The sequence below is a fragment of the Sinocyclocheilus anshuiensis genome, unplaced genomic scaffold, assembly GCF_001515605.1.
Source record: "Sinocyclocheilus anshuiensis isolate Anshui unplaced genomic scaffold, SAMN03320099.WGS_v1.1 scaffold1540, whole genome shotgun sequence".
Classification (NCBI taxonomy): domain Eukaryota; kingdom Metazoa; phylum Chordata; class Actinopteri; order Cypriniformes; family Cyprinidae; genus Sinocyclocheilus; species Sinocyclocheilus anshuiensis.
Genome location: NW_015558654.1, coordinates 283,342 through 299,466, shown reverse-complemented (window position 1 = coordinate 299,466; position 16,125 = coordinate 283,342). Strand labels below are relative to the sequence as shown.

Genomic DNA, 16,125 nt, shown 5'->3' with positions numbered 1-16,125 from the left:
GCCACTGACAGCCATTACTTTTGGCCACTACTGTACCTACAGTAGCTAGTGTGATTCCATTCTGATTAAGTAAGTTAAAAAGTTAATTATGTTAAATGAATTGAGATTCAGTTTATTTATTGCTATATTGGCATTACAGAAGTATAGAAATATGGCTAGCAATTTTACAGTAATTCCACTCGTAGCCGTGAGGTATATCGGCATGCTGTGATTACCTACGGCCGAATCACAGCCGCGCCGGATGAATACTAAATCAGTTTTTTGTGAGTGGGATGAATTAATGCACATTCACATTTAGTCTAGAGCTACAGTAACATCATTTTTCACACAGCGCACACAACGCCTCTGTACTTCAGATTTCTCCCAATATGGGGACAGGAGAGCTGTCAGTCAATAAACGCATTACTTGTAATGAGTTACCCCCAACACTGTATATATATATATATATATATACACACTCACACACACATTAAACACTCACTGATCACACTGCATGTTAGCCAAGTTTAGTTTTCACCTCTTGTTCTATTCTTTTTCAAGGTCATTTTCAGTGAGGTGAGAATGTATGTACTCAAAGAAATGGAAGGCACTTTTTGCTACAAGTTTCCATGTTCTTTTACTGGTCCCTGCAGAGCAAACTCAGACCAAACATCTGCTTCCGCTTATCGTGGAAAATGCACCAAGGTGGCTTTGTTGGATATGCTAAAATTGTAAAACATTGTTTATTTTGCTGTTCATTCATAAACCACTGGACCAACTGTTACTTTCATATTCAACCTCTCAGGAGGCTATTTAAATGATTACTACCATTAGTCTGTGTATAAAAAAATCATAAACATGCAATGGCCCCAAAAAGTGTCTGAGCAATTGGTAAAACTTATTGTTGGTTCATGATACCTTGTATTACCGACCTGAACCTTATTGGAAATGGTTACTGGACATTTAAACATTTACTTAAATTAGATAAATGTCATTGCATTCGGAGACAAATGATCAAACATATAATATCAAGCATACAAAAAAAGAAACAATAAACAAATGACGGGCTGGTAGTAGTGCTTAAAACGTTAATGGTTATTTAGTGTAATAATAAAAAAATACGCTGAATTGCTGGGTTCATAAATATCAATCTGTTTCTCTGCTTTTGTTTGAACTGATTTGCAGAAATTAAAAGGTGGACTGTGATAGGCAAGCGTTTGTGTATTAGCACCACACATTTCTGAAAGAAACCACCTGTCGCTTCTGCTTAGTTAAAGGGGTCATATGATGCGATTTCAATTTTTCCTTTCTCTTTGGAGTGTTACAAGCTCTTGGTGCATAAAGAAGATCTGTAAAGTTGCAAAGACTGAAGTCTCAAATCCAAAGAGATATTCTTTATAAAAGTTAAGAGTCAACCACTCCTACCTAAAACGGCTCATTCTAACATGCCCCCACATGTCTATGTCACGATGTGGGAAGATTTGCATAACGCCGCCCAAATGTTCACGCAAGAAGGCGTAACTTTGATTCTCACTGTAGTATTGTTGTTGTTGCTAAACACATTTCATTACACCAAATACACAAAATAATGTTATTTTTAGCAGCATCATATGACCCCTTTAAGGCATAAAGGCTTTGTTTTACATGACAGACTAAAATAATGAGTAATTCCAAACACATTCAGTCATTTTACAGGAATAAACATGAATGTAAGAATCTCTTGTTTCCTGTCTCTTCGCATTTGTGTGTGAGAGAAAAAAACAGAAAACATGCTCTCAGCTAAGCGACGGTGAGTCAAGCACATGAAGCGTGAGAGAACTCTGAAAATCCGTTGATATCAGTGGGAATAGTGTGTTGTCAAGATGGAGAGGGAAAACACAAACAAATATTTACATTTAGAATGGATCTTTCCACGCCTCCGTAAAAGAGCTAACTCAGTCTTTCCTGTCTCAGTCAGTGTTCAAGTGCAGTGATTCCCAAACCCTGTTCCTGGAGCCCCACAATATTGCACATGTTCCATGTGTCCTTTGTCTTAAGCCCAAGACAAAAATGTGCATCATAGCCTACGAGTCAATAGATGTCATCATCGTACAGTCTACATGCATGTCGTACCGAAGTTTATTAGATCCATGTCACACAATGTGATCTGTAATGATCTTCTAGGATTGCTAAAATCGTGCAGTGTGTAGAAGGCTTAATACACCCATTTCAGGTCTTTACGTCTCTATTGATAATCTGCTGACCTGAATCAAGTGTGTAGGAATCAGGTGTCAAGGAACGTGGTTGGGAACCACTATTTATCTGTGCTAAACTGATTCTTAGTCACTAACTCAATCACTGCCGACTGAACTCTAAAAATGTAGACAATGTTTAGTCTAGTCTATTTTTTGACTACATTTAGTGATTTACTCATAGATGTAGAGGATTGAGTGACGCTACAGCTTCTCTTTTGAACTAGCTTTACTTTTCTGAGGCTTTTTTGCAATGACTTTTAACCATGTGGTGTTAGTGTGATTTTAGTGGCAGTATGAAGTCCGTTGCCTTCGAGTTCACAAAGGTGTCCTATAGGGTAACCACAGGTGTAGTTTATCATGTTAGCTATGCATGTTCTACTAACTTCTGAAGTTTCCAAATATTAAAGAGATAAGATTTAGAAAATGTTGTTTTCCTAGGTTAACAAATATATGTCACTTTTTTTAATGCAATGGCATTCATATATATATTTAACAGTGTCTTAATGTCCAAATACATTTTGAGCCACTTTACTGTATGTTATATTTTTCCTATGTGGGTAATGTTCGAGGACCTGCTCAAGAATTGCCTGCCAATAACAATTTACAGCATCAACATTTGCGGTACTGACATCTAAACATTGTACTTGGCAATAGTTGTCTAAAACATTTATGCATTGATACTTCTTTCGCTTCAGTAAGACTATGTTCAGAGGGAACTGCCGAATCCTGGCACATGAAATCAAGGCAGCTGTTTCTTAGAGATCTACAGCACTGATATAAAGAGAGAGATGTGCATAATCAGAACAAACACTGGTTTTAAAAGTGTTGGGGGAAACTGATATTTATCAAATCATCCAGTTGGTCATTAGAACAGTAACTGCTTTAAATATTTGGGTATAGTTGACACGTAACACCTTCATGAACTGATTAGCAAAACATACTTTATTTATTGATTTTATTATTATTATTTGTCACATTTAAAGGTATTTCATATTAACTAGCATTTGCATGTCACGTCATGTCATATCATTGCATATGGTCATTATGATATATGAAAATTATATTTATTTGTGCTTAATCGCAGTAAAACACACTTCCTGCAACAAGTAGCATAGTAAATACATATAGTAAATACATAATAATACATAGTTTTGCAAGCATTGTGTAATTTATGTGTAGGATATCAGACCGAATCAGACAATCTGAGATTTGGTCAAAACATGGTTGAAACATGAGAAGCCGAATTCCACAGAGGCCCAAGACAACAGGATGTTCATAAATCAGACCCTAGCACTAGCCAGTCTGAAGCAAGCCTAACCAACTCTTTCACAGAACAGCTTTCAACATTAACACAAAAGGAACACACTGATCATAACAACTCAGGAAGGAGATTGTCAATTTTAGGTTAAGTAATCAAGATTAAATGGTCAAAGAGATGACAGCATGACCCTCTTGTGTTTTATGCTCACAAGTTAATGTCTTAAACTGCCGATCTTGTTACTGTGCTAATTAATAGTGTTTTCACTATATTTTGGATATTAATATCCATTGCAGAGTTGATGTTATACGGCTCGTTCAATGAATCGCTGGCCGTCTCAGTGATCAGCCGTAAAACAGTGATTCGGTCCAAATTCCCTTTAAAATCTTAAATGATTCCCTTTGAGCTAAATTGACCTGTTTCCCTTACATATTGGTTGCTGACAAAGTCTGCTTGTCTACTGTCCTGAGTAATTTTTAAAAGGCTCATTGTTGGTTGCTGTGTTTTGCACTGATACAAAAATAGAAAGCAGAGATTAAACTCCTGGAAAACTCTGAAGTGAAGCAAATGTTTTTTGCAGATTACATGGGAGCACACATACATCATCAAGAGGAAGCATTGAAAGAGGAAATGTGCATGACCAAAGAAATGCTTTAAAATGATAAAATGACAAATCTTGGCACGTCTTGGCATGTTCTGCAGTTAACCTTAACTTTCCAAAGATATAAAATGTTACGCTTTCTAAAAGCAGCAAACACAGCCATCAATCTGTGCAATGGACTGTATTTCAGATTTTGAGATACAATTTAATATACTGTTTTTGTTCTTTTTTTTATGGAGACCTAGCCAGTAAAACATAATGTAAACACGCTTTCCACAGGAAATAGGCCAATACTGTGTGTTGCAAAATGATATGGGAACATGCTTGTATCTCGGGAATGTCCTGAGGTCACTCACCTGTGTCAATTGGGGGCTTGTCTGTGATCACAGAACGATAGTTTAAAACACTATTTTATTGGCTGTGCCACTTGCACTATAACATTTCTAGTATAGTGTTATAGCATAAATCTGTCAGCATAACTTGCTCATATGATGCTAGGATGTACTGGGTGGTTGCCTGAGCATTGCTATGTGGTGTATAAGGTGCCCTGGGTGGTTGCTTTCTAGGCAAAGAAAAAAAAAGTCCCCCCACTTTCAACTCAGCTCCTGGCAACCAGGGGCGTGTCTAGAGCATTTTAAATGGGGGGGCCAGTCGGGGGCACTGGCTCAAAAGAGGGTGGCTGGGGCGGGGGGGAACGATGTATGTTATAATACATCGTGTACACTCACTAAACAAAGAATGACTGACCTGGGGTGGCCAGCCAAATTTCAGGGGGGGCCGGTGCCACCCCTGGCCACCACGTAGACACGCCCCTGCTGGCAACCCACCGCTCAGCATATTTTGTATATGCCTCTCTTATTAGGGGCCAAGCACAGAAGGGCTAGAAATAAAATTATTTTTTCTTCTGATTCCTTGGATCAAGATGAATGCACCTCATAAAAATAAATTTTAACTAGATTTAACCTAGACCAGGGCTGGGCAACTTCGGGCCTGAAGGGCCACTGTCCTGCAGAGTTCAGCTCCAACCCTAATAAAACACACCTGAACAAGCTAATCAGTGTCTTCAAGATCACTAGGAAGCTACAGGCAGGTTTGTTTGATTAGGGTTGGAGCTAAACTCTGCAGGAGAGTGGCCCTCCAGGACCAAAGTTGCCCAGCCCTGTCTTAGACCGTTTGTCCAATTTTCACAAAAATCAAACGATATCACCTTCAGACCAAGTCAACTAAAAACAAGGAAATCAAGTTGATCAGTCAAACCTTCAAACAAATAGTGGTCAGGTGATATGTAAAATTTCTATTTGTGCTAAAACCTTCTGAATGTTTTGGCCAAAAATCACAAGACTGGTCTCTTTACATTCGGAGCAGCATGCCAACTTGAATGGTACCCAGTGTTACCATGTCAGCCATTTTGGGCATCCGACAATTAGAATTTTGACAAAGAAATACTATATATAACGAATGCGTTGGTGTATCATTCCAAAACTTGGTATGGTTCTTTGGGACCATGCCTTGAAGATACTCAAAAAGTTTCAAGATCACTAGGAAGATCACTTTAGTGGCAGCGCTTCCTTGTGGTCAAAAATTGTAACAAAATTTCAAAACACGCTAATAACTTTTGATTAATTTTGCCTATTGTCATGAGACTTATCTTGATAGATTCCTTGGATCATGCCGAGAACATCAATACTAATTATGTCATAATTGCCTGAACTTCCCATCTGTCATTTTGATTTATGTTGAACACCTACTTTTTCAAACTACATAGTTGGTACGATTTTCACCAAATTTGGCTCAGATCATCTTCAGACCATGCTGGCAAAAACAAAAAAACAAACAAACACACATGGAATTCAAGTTTATAGATGAAACCATTTTCATTTACCATCTCAACAAATTAATGATGTCATGATGCCAAACCGCTTCTGAAGCTGTCTCTCGGCAAAGCTTTAAAATACTCACACTAAACTTTATGTGTGTCATTGTCACCTCACACTGACCACACCACATCAATTTGGTGACAGCACCACCTATTGTTTAAAGGTGATAAACCTTTAATATAAAGCCATTAACCATTAATAATGACATTTAAAAAAAAAAAGCTAATAGTATATAAACAGTTTTACCTCTTGTCATGTGGCTGGTCTTATTATATTTCTTGGGATATGCTGAGAACATTGATAGCTACTATTCCATAATCAGTTGAACTTCTTGTTTGCCATTTTGATTTACATTGAAAACTCCTCCTGGACCATTAGTCCAATTTTTTACCAAATTCGACCCAAATCATTTTCATACCATGCCAGCAAAATGTTATGGATTTCGTGTTGATAGTCGAGACTGTCTTTGTTTACCGCATTAACAAATTTGATGGCATGATGCCAAACTGTATCTGATGCTGCATCTCTGCAAAGCTTTAACATATTGACACCAAACTTTGTGTGTGGCATTGTCACCTCACACTGACCACACCACATCAATTTAGTAACAGTGCCACCTATCAGTCAAAATTGATAAACCATTAAATCTTATTACTAATGATTAAATTCATGATTTTCAAGCCAGTTTGGGCTGACTTTCTGGCAGCCAAATACTATAACGCTACTGCAACATGCATCTCCTTTTCAGCATGCAGTTGTGCAAACTGCCACAAATAAACCTCAGCTTTCAATATCGCATCCTAATGTTGAACAGTGAAATAAGTAAAAACATATGAAGTGGCAAGTGTAAATAGACCCTTGAGTTCAGGGAGCTCTCTCCTAACAAGCTGATGATCTGAATAGATAAGAGAGACAAACAAACTATGCAGAGCTCTGTTGGATGTTTTTTTTTTTCACCAATTTTATTATCCATAGATAAAATTTGTCTGATTAATTAGAAGAGTGATATAACACCTCTCCTTAACAAGGCACATGATCTGAGGTGCCTTTAACGTCTGTAGCAAAAATGGTGAGTACTTTCATGCCAAAGTATAATACTCCGGGCCAAAGGTTTGTTAAATCAGTGTTTCCTAACCCTGTTCCTGGAGGCACACCAACTGTACACATTTAGGATGTCTCTCTTATCTTAGTCATTTATGTCAGGTCTTGGAGTCTTTACTATCAAGTGTGTTTTATTTGGAAGAGTTCAAAAATGTGTACTGATGGTGTGTTTTCAGAAATGGGGTTGGGAAACACTGCTTGAAATCCTTTTAACAATACGGTTTGTGTACTGCACAAAAGCTGCACAATAAAAACTATTCAAAAATTTAGTTAATGGTTAGCATAACCTAATGGTTACCTTAGCAATTACCAACCCAAAGATTATCACCCAGTTATTCAACAAATGCTACAATATTTTGCACATTAAATTATTAATTTATTCCCCCTGTGTTCATATATTTTACCACTTTAATCTCATTTTTGACATTCAAAATGACATTTAACTTTTTGGTCATGAAATGTCTTAAAATGGTTTAAATGTAACTCAACTCAGTTAGTATACAAGAAACCATTAATATGCGAATTAGTCCCCGCCTCCACTCAATCGCCCCAGCTCAGACCTGCTCCACTTTCACTCAGTTAACTGAGGAGTAAACTCTACACAATGGCACACAATCTTGGATTAATGGTTGCTGCTATGTTATTCCTTGCAGTTTCGACAATGAATCTGTGAATAAATGTATTAAAATTCTGAATGGATTATAGTTTAGAAAGCACACAAAGAGCGCTCCCCTTTTAATCACTGAAAAGCTGTCACTCGTCTTAATTCATCGCAATCTCACAGAGTTCCATTATAATCAGTCAAGCTCTACACTGCACGAGGAATCTCTTATTCACATCACATATGCACTTTGTTTCTTATAATGAGAGGATTCACAAGTGTGTAGAGCTCAGAACCGATTATACTATTAAAAAAACTCTGCTGTTTGAGCAGTGAGTGGATTCTATCTTAAACACCTCTGATTGCCCATTGTGTTCATGAAATCCACAAAATATGTCTTTGATTAGCTGCATTACTCAGCTCTGCAAAGACACATTGCAAATAGAAACCTTTGAGCAGATATGAAAAGCCCCACCCATGTTTGTAACGGTAGGAAACGGATGGTTTTAAACTGCATTTTTTTAGACTGTGTTTGGTACATCACACTGGAGAAGGAGAAAGTGGAAAATGCCGTGGAGAAAATGCTCCGCAATGGTGGTGACTGATGAATTTGCACATAGTTTGTCTTTAAGCATATTAAAAACACCAGACAGAATATGTAAACCATGTAAAAACAAAAAACTTGATTTTCACTATATAGCTAGGTCAGCAATTTTTTTAAACAATAATGCTAATATTAAATACTAGTCCTTTAATTATTTTAACAGGAAAGGTAGTGTTACAGTACCTTGAGATTTAAAACCTTTTCCCCGTACAAATTGTGTAGGTTTTCTGACCTGTTGTTATCTCCGGTGGAGCTGGTCCCTATATTACAGTAGTATCCGAATTTAACAACATCATGTTAAAACTATTATTCTCTCTGGCTGAAAAAGCTTCAAGATGCCAGGAGGGACACATTTCATATGTGATTAATCCAGACTTCCCATGCATGTTAGCTTCATCAGAAGCCAAGAAAACCCACTGGTGTCCTTACAAAGCACTGTGCTCACTGTGTACCTCAGATCCTAACAGTGTTCTCAAATGCACTCATTTGTGTAATTTGTGTAAAAACTAAAATCATTAATGAATGTTATAATCTTGTTTTTTTTTTTCCTGATTGCTTGAATGTGCTCAATGTTAAACAAAGAAAAATGTTTTTTTTTTTTTATTCTTTTTTTTCAGGGCATACCTGGTATACCTGGAAATGATGGTCAGAGGGGAATGAAGGTGGGTTTTTTTTTTCTTTTCATGTGGACAATTAGTTTCTTATTTGCTGTTGTTTAGAGGTTATTCATCATGCTCTTTTACAAAACTTATTGAGCTGCATTCATTCTATAGTTTATAAGTCTCACTCTCGTAAATTTAGCTACCCTTAATATATTGAAAATTTACATTTGTTGTTTTTTTTAAAGGGTGAAGCTGGCTTGCCAGGACCAAAAGGAGCCAAAGGTACACCTGGAGACCCTGTAAGTAAATCTAAAAATACATAGTAAGCACTTGAAAAGTCATGATACAAAAGTGAATGAATTTTCATGATGCATCTGATATGTTCAGTGATTTTGGGGCAGTTGTGGCCTAATAGTTAGAGAGTCTGACTTGTGACCCATAGGTCGTGGGTTCAATACTCAATACCAACAAGAAATGTAGGGGGGGGAGTGTATGAACAGTGCTGTCTTCCACTAAAAATACATAGTAAGCACTTGAAAAGTCATGATACAAAAGTGAATGAATTTTCATGATGCATCTGATATGTTCAGTGATTTTGGGGCAGTTGTGGCCTAATAGTTAGAGAGTCTGACTTGTGACCCATAGGTCGTGGGTTCAATACTCAGTACCAACAAGAAATGTAGATGGGGGAGTGTATGAACAGTGCTGTCTTCCACCCTCAATACCCATGACTGAGGTTCCCTTGAGCAAGGCAGCGAACCCCCAATTGCTCGAAAAAAGAAATTGCATGATCTGTTGTACAAATGCTGTAGACTATTAAAAGTGGACAAGAAGCAAGAAAGCTAAGACTGTGGTGGCACTGAACTCCACTGTTGCACAAATCACTTCCATTCGCAGGCATGCAAACATAGGAGAGAGGAAACACAAGCACATGTGAAGAAGTTTTGTTTTTCACTGAGCTCTGACCTGTGAATTCATACAGTATGGTCAAGTCAAGTCAAGTCACCTTTATTTATATAGTGCTTTTAACAATACAGATTGTGTCAAAGCAACTGTACAGCATTAATTAGGAAAATATTGTGTCAAAAAGGCAAAATGATAATAGTAAACACTACATTTTCAGTTAAAGGCAGTTCATCATTGAATTCAGTGATGTCATCATCCAGCTCAGTTCAGTTTAAATAGTGTCTTTAGATTAAGTATCCCCAACTAAGCAAGACAGAGGCGACAGCGGCAAGGAACCGAAACTCCATCTGTGACAGAATGGAGAAAAAACCTTAGGAGAAACCAGGCTCAGTCGGGGGGCCAGTTCTCCTCTGGCCCGTCAGTTTTTTATATCGACTATGCATTCCGTTAGTTTTTCAAATTGGTATGTTTCGCCGGGCCGCAAAGAAATAAAGAGCTGTGTATCATCAGCATAACAGTGAAAGTTAACACCATGTTCCTGATGATATCTCCCAAAGGTAACATGTAAAGCGTGAAAAGTAATGGCCATAGTACTGAGCCTCCATACTGCACTTGTGATCGATATGCTACCTCTTCATTCGCTGCTACGAATTGATGGCGGTCAGATAAGTACGATTTGAATCATGCTAATGCACTTCCATTAATGCCAACAAAGTTTTCTAGTCTATTCAAAAGAATGTTGTGGTCAATAGTGTCGAATGCAGCACTAAGATCCAATAGCGCTAATAGAGAGATACAACCACGATCAGATGATAAGAGCATGTCATTTGTAACTCTAATGAGAGCAGTCTCAGTACTATGATATGGTGAAAACATGTTTTAGCAATAGAAAATGTAAATGTCACATTGAGCTCTTGACTCATTACACCTAATACAGACTTCAAAGTTGTATGGTTTACAGTGTTACAGGAGAAAGGACTGTATTTGACATTTTGAATTTACCTGTAATTTGTGATTTATTAGAGTATTTCATCATATCCAGTTGCTGATAACCATTATAGAGTGCCTTTGCATGCTCAAAGCTAGTGTGCCTTCACCTAATGTAATATTTAGTGTTCTAGGCATTGTGAAGATTATAGGTTCAGTCCCTAGTGATGTAGGCTCAGTTGTATATAATGTTTACAGAGAAGGTGATCACATAATTCATAGTGACAAGCTCAGTGAAAACCAGCCAAGATGGTGAATGAAACCATCAACAAACAATAAAATGTGTAAAACATTTTTAGTTCCTTAACTATACTGTACCTTTGGTTGGTGCTGCTCTGTGTGTGTGTGTTAAAGGGGTCATATGATGGGATTTCAAGTTTTTCTTTCTCTCTGGAGTGTTACAAGCTGTTCGTGAATAGATAAGATCCATAAAGTTGCAAAGACTAACTACAATGCCGGCTGTTCTGACTCACAGACTGTAAGTATGTTTTTTATATTTAAAGAATTTGCCACTGATGATTCAAACGCGAGTTTTGAGCAGTGTAGAGTAATGCTTGTTGTTTGTCATTTCTCCGATCATAAATGCAGACATGGTTTTATGTTTATGCGGCGCGATACTGTAAAAATAGAGTATATTTTTATAATAAGTCATTATAATCAGTAATTTTGTCCCCACTGGATGCAACAAATGCCTCGCTTATAATGGGTTTTATTGGTTTTGTCTCGTCGCTCCGGGACACGGCATCACAGTATGGTAAGGGGCGTAACATTTCCATCACACGCTTGAGGTATTCGGCCAATCACAACGCACTGGATAGCTGGCCAATCAGAGCACACCTCACTTTTCAGACCGATGAGCTTTGTAAAAATCGACACGTTTCAGAAAGGCGGGACATAGAGGAGAAACAATAATGTACAGTATGTGGAAAATAATGTGTTTTTTTAACCTTAAACCACATAAACACATTTCATTACACCAAATACACAAAATAATGTTCTTTTTAGCAACATCACATGACCCCTTTAAGTTTTGGTAGCAATAGGACAGAAGGACCATAATAGCAGTAAAAACCTTTGGGCAATGTATCCTTCTGAGTCGTTACTTAGCTACAGTGGTAAACAGTTGCTGCTATTACTCATAGTGAGACTTACATTGATGACACAAACATACTCCAGTTTGAGGCTCAATGTGAAACAGAGTGCTGTGAGTTGATGGGATTTGGAATCATTCAGACCAAGCTTTTGTGTGAAAACAATGTAAACTCTGGATTTACCTAACTAAAGCTTTGTTTTATTTAATGTATTGGAGATGATATATGCAATTTAAAGGTGACATATCTTGAAATTCTGACTTTTTCCGTGTTGAAGTGCTATAATTGGGTCCCCGGTGCATCTACCAACCCAGAAAACATGAAAAAGAACAACACAGTATTTTTTTTTTGTGTGAGAAAACAAACGCATCAGATTTTGCTCTCCCCGTGAAGTGGTAAGGGCATCTTATTATAATATTACCACCCATTTATCTGCAAGTTTTTACCCACGGCGCCGCCATTGTGTTTTCACAAATGACAACGGTGTACCAGTTCTAACGCCATGGCGAAAGTCTGAGCAAAACATGCTAACTGTTCTGTCTTTGGCTGCACTGATGAGCACAGAACACTGTTTAGAGTCCCAGCATCAGAGGAGACAAGAGAGCAGTGCATTTATTGATTTATTTACTGTATATTACGCTGCTGCCACACAGATCTAAAATAAACATGCAATTTCTTTCCAAGCTGTTTACCTTCACAGACATAACTGACTGTGTAAATCTGACTCATGTGTTTTTAAAATAAACTTGTGTTTATTTGACAGTTCAACAGCGCAATAAGACATGAAAGAGAGCTTAGTTTAGTACTCACATGCCGCGTGACAGCCGCTTTCTGTGCGTGTGCTTAGGATGTGTGAGTTCAGAAAGTTTTAACTAATATGGTTTAAAACGCATGATTTCAGCATGATAGACATGATAATCAAAACCAAGCAGATGTTTTTTAGCAGAGTTGCGAAAGCAACTAAAGGCACAGTCCTATTCTGGAAAAGGGGGCAGGGAGCAGCAGCTCATTTGTATTTAAAGAGCCATGCATGAAAACAGCTTGTTTCTGCTTCCACTCAAAATAGGCATTTTAAAAATGATTTATTAAATTATCTGTGGAGTATTTTGAGCTGAAACTTCACAGACACATTCTGGGGACACCTGAGACTTATATTACATATTATAAAAAGGTCTCCTTTAAAGTCAACCAGAAACAGAATTAAAAAACCATTGTACTAATGTACAGTATGTATTTCCAAGTGAAACAAACTATTCAAAAAGAAAAAAAAATTCCCTTAAGGCAGTAGTAATATGTACTTCATTTTGATGAAACATTACAAAGACTTTTTTTTTAATGCGTGAATGAATCTCACACGAAATTTGGTAAACTTTGATTGCATTTTAAAGTTCAGAACATCAGTTTGACTGTGTCTGTCTTTCTACAGGGTGAGATGGGATTGCCTGGGATACCTGGTTCAAGTGGACAGCCTGGCCCTAAGGTCGCAATTCATGTTTTTGCCCTCTAAATGCAATATGTCCTTTGTAATGTTGAATTCATATGGAAAACATTATAGGTATTGATTAGTGAGTTGGAGTCTCTATTACATTATTATAGTGATTTCAAAGCAATTGCAAGACAGATGGTGAAATCACTTTGTTCTGTCTGCACAGTTTTTCTCAGTCGCCTTTCATCATCTGTGTGGACATGCATGTGGATTGCTACATGTGATGTGTAATTGTGCAGAACAAAAGCCATAGCTTATAAATGGTTACAAGCCTTCAAACTCGTTCCGCTTCAAATCGTGTTTTTTAGATTGTGTCCAAGGAAGGAGACAACAGAGTATGTCCAGATTTCAAATCTCTAGTGCCGCTACCTTCAAACTTCAGAATGCTAGCCAACAACACTATTCTTTATGACTCATTGACCACTTTATGAGACAAAATGGACATTTTTCATAAAACGATGACAGCAGAAGGCAGAAATATGTGCACTGTTACGTCGTGTACTAAATATTCTGAAAAGTTCATGTTCTCAGTGACTTCCAAAGAGAGATTTAACTGTCAACCTTTATCTCAGTTTGGGGTCAGTTAAAAATTTCAATATTTTTAAAAAAAGTTTCTTCTGCTTATTAAGGCTGCATTTATTTCACAGTAAAACAATAATGTGAAATATTATTACAATTTAAAAGAACTCTTTTTTTCTTACTGTGATGATGAAAGTTGATTTTCAGCATCATTACTCCAGCCTTCAGTCACACGATCCTTTAGAAATCATTCGAATATGCTGATTTGCTGCTTTTTGTGAAAACCATGATATACTTTGTTTTCAGGATTATTTAACAGAAAGTTGAAAAGAATAGCTTTTATTTTAAATTTCTTTTGTAACATTAAAAATGTCACTTTGGATCAAATGAATGCACCTTTGCTGCATAAAAGTAATATTTTTTTGTTTAAAAATTCTTACTGACCTTTTAAATAGTAGTGTATACATATTTTTAATACTTTTCCCTGCTAAAATATAATTCAAACACGTAAACCAGCCAAGAAGTTTTTCTGTTTGTAGATGGCTTGACCAGCTGAGAAGTGGTCAAACCCCACTAAAGCCATCAAACTTGATGTAACTAGAACTGGAACACATTAGTCAAGACCAAATCATTGAACAAATTCTGTTCTGCTTTTATCTATTTTAAGTTCCGGTTTCAGTAAAAAAAAAAAAAGGTTAAGTAACCAGCAGAACAATTCAAAAGATCATTTACAAATAACGTAAGCAAGGCCGTTGAAGTTAAGACTGGTGAAATCTGTTTGAGGAACCTCTAAATATACTCAAAAAATCAAGAGAAATCTGTTTACAGTTTGAATATTTGTTCAGTTTCCATGGACTCAGAGCCAGTCATACTGTTTTATGCATCAATATGAAGAGTCACTTTGAATGTCTCTCTCGTCTCTTGTCAGTGAAATGGATTTGACTCATAAATTGACAGTGCAGTGATCAAAGAATTAACCTGGTTCACAGATTATATCGTCATCTGCAGTCGGAATTGCTAATCCCACAAATGCATGAGCATACGAGGTCCTTGATTATGATTTGAAAATGTGTAAGTAGAGTCACATTCAAATTCTGCTATAAAGTAGCTGTCAAAAGGCAGTATTCATATTGTCATTATTCAGCTCAATAATTGAGTTTTCAAAATAAATTTTTTTGCACTTAACTACATTTCATATTTCATAGGCCAGAAATAAAAAAGCTTGTACTCACCTTGTATTTTGTCGAATAAATGCTCTCTAGAATGAGAAAGTCTCTCTCCCTATCATTAGCAGTTAGCAAATGGAAAAAGGCTTTGATACGTCCCATCCAGACTTCCTGTTTTAACAGAGAATGTACAAATTCTTACTTGCTAACTTGAATACTCAAACTCAAATTTTCATTATTAGGGCACTAAAGGGGACAGTGGAGAGGCCGGTCAACCAGGACCTCCAGGGCTAGAGGTAAAATCCTATGCAAATTAAACATCATCAGATGGTTGAAGGAAGAGGAAACATGCATGATAGGCTGCAAGAGTTATTATCTTTACAAATGTATGTGTTTTTTTTTTCTTCTTTTTTGATCAAGGGTAAGCCTGGAGAACCTGGGGCAGCTGGCCAACCTGGACATCCAGGAATGCCAGGATCACCGGGACTGAAGGTAAGTTATTAAAGGGGTCATATGATGCGATTTAAATTTTTCCTTTCTCTTTGGAGTGTTACAAGCTCTTGGTGCATAAAGAATATCTGTAAAGTTGCAAAGACTAAAGTCTCAAATCCAAAGAGATATTCTTTATAAAAGTTAAGAGTCAACCACGCCTACCTAAAACGGCTCGTTCTAACACGCCCCCACATGTCTACGTCACGATGTGGGAAGATTTGCATAACGCCGCCCAAATGTTCACGCAAAGAAAGAAGGCGTAACTTTTATTCTCGCTGTAGTATTGTTGTTGCCGCCGCCATGTTGTGAAGGCGCTGTGTTTTTCGTTGTGAAAGCGAAACTACTTTGTTTGGTCTTCCAAAAGAGGACGATATCCGCTTCGTCATGCCTAGAGCTGATCCGTGCTGGTTGCGGAGGAAATACATCAACTTTGCGCTGTGGATCGCTGGATCGGCTTTCACCGTGGACGAAGCGGAGTCCAGCCCAGGGTCGTCACATGTGGTTGCCGCAAGCCCGCCGCCGCTTACTCAAGCCGGCCTCCGCTCACTCTAGCCCGCTGGCCGTTCCTCACTCTAGCCCGCCGTGTGTGACGCTGTGTGTTTCGTTGTGAAAGCGAAACTA

The 16,125-nt window shown here is 37.6% G+C and overlaps 1 protein-coding gene across 1 annotated transcript in view; it reads left to right on the top strand.

The window, feature by feature from the left end:
* The window catches only part of col21a1 (collagen, type XXI, alpha 1), a 96,481-nt gene that overhangs the window by 47,506 nt on the left and 32,850 nt on the right, over window positions 1-16,125 (top strand). Inside the window, exons 18-22 of the mRNA XM_016477184.1 lie at window positions 8,873-8,917; window positions 9,103-9,156; window positions 13,268-13,321; window positions 15,255-15,308; window positions 15,433-15,504. Coding sequence (XP_016332670.1) covers window positions 8,873-8,917; window positions 9,103-9,156; window positions 13,268-13,321; window positions 15,255-15,308; window positions 15,433-15,504 — 279 coding nt within the window. The remainder of the gene's footprint in view (window positions 1-8,872; window positions 8,918-9,102; window positions 9,157-13,267; window positions 13,322-15,254; window positions 15,309-15,432; window positions 15,505-16,125) is intronic.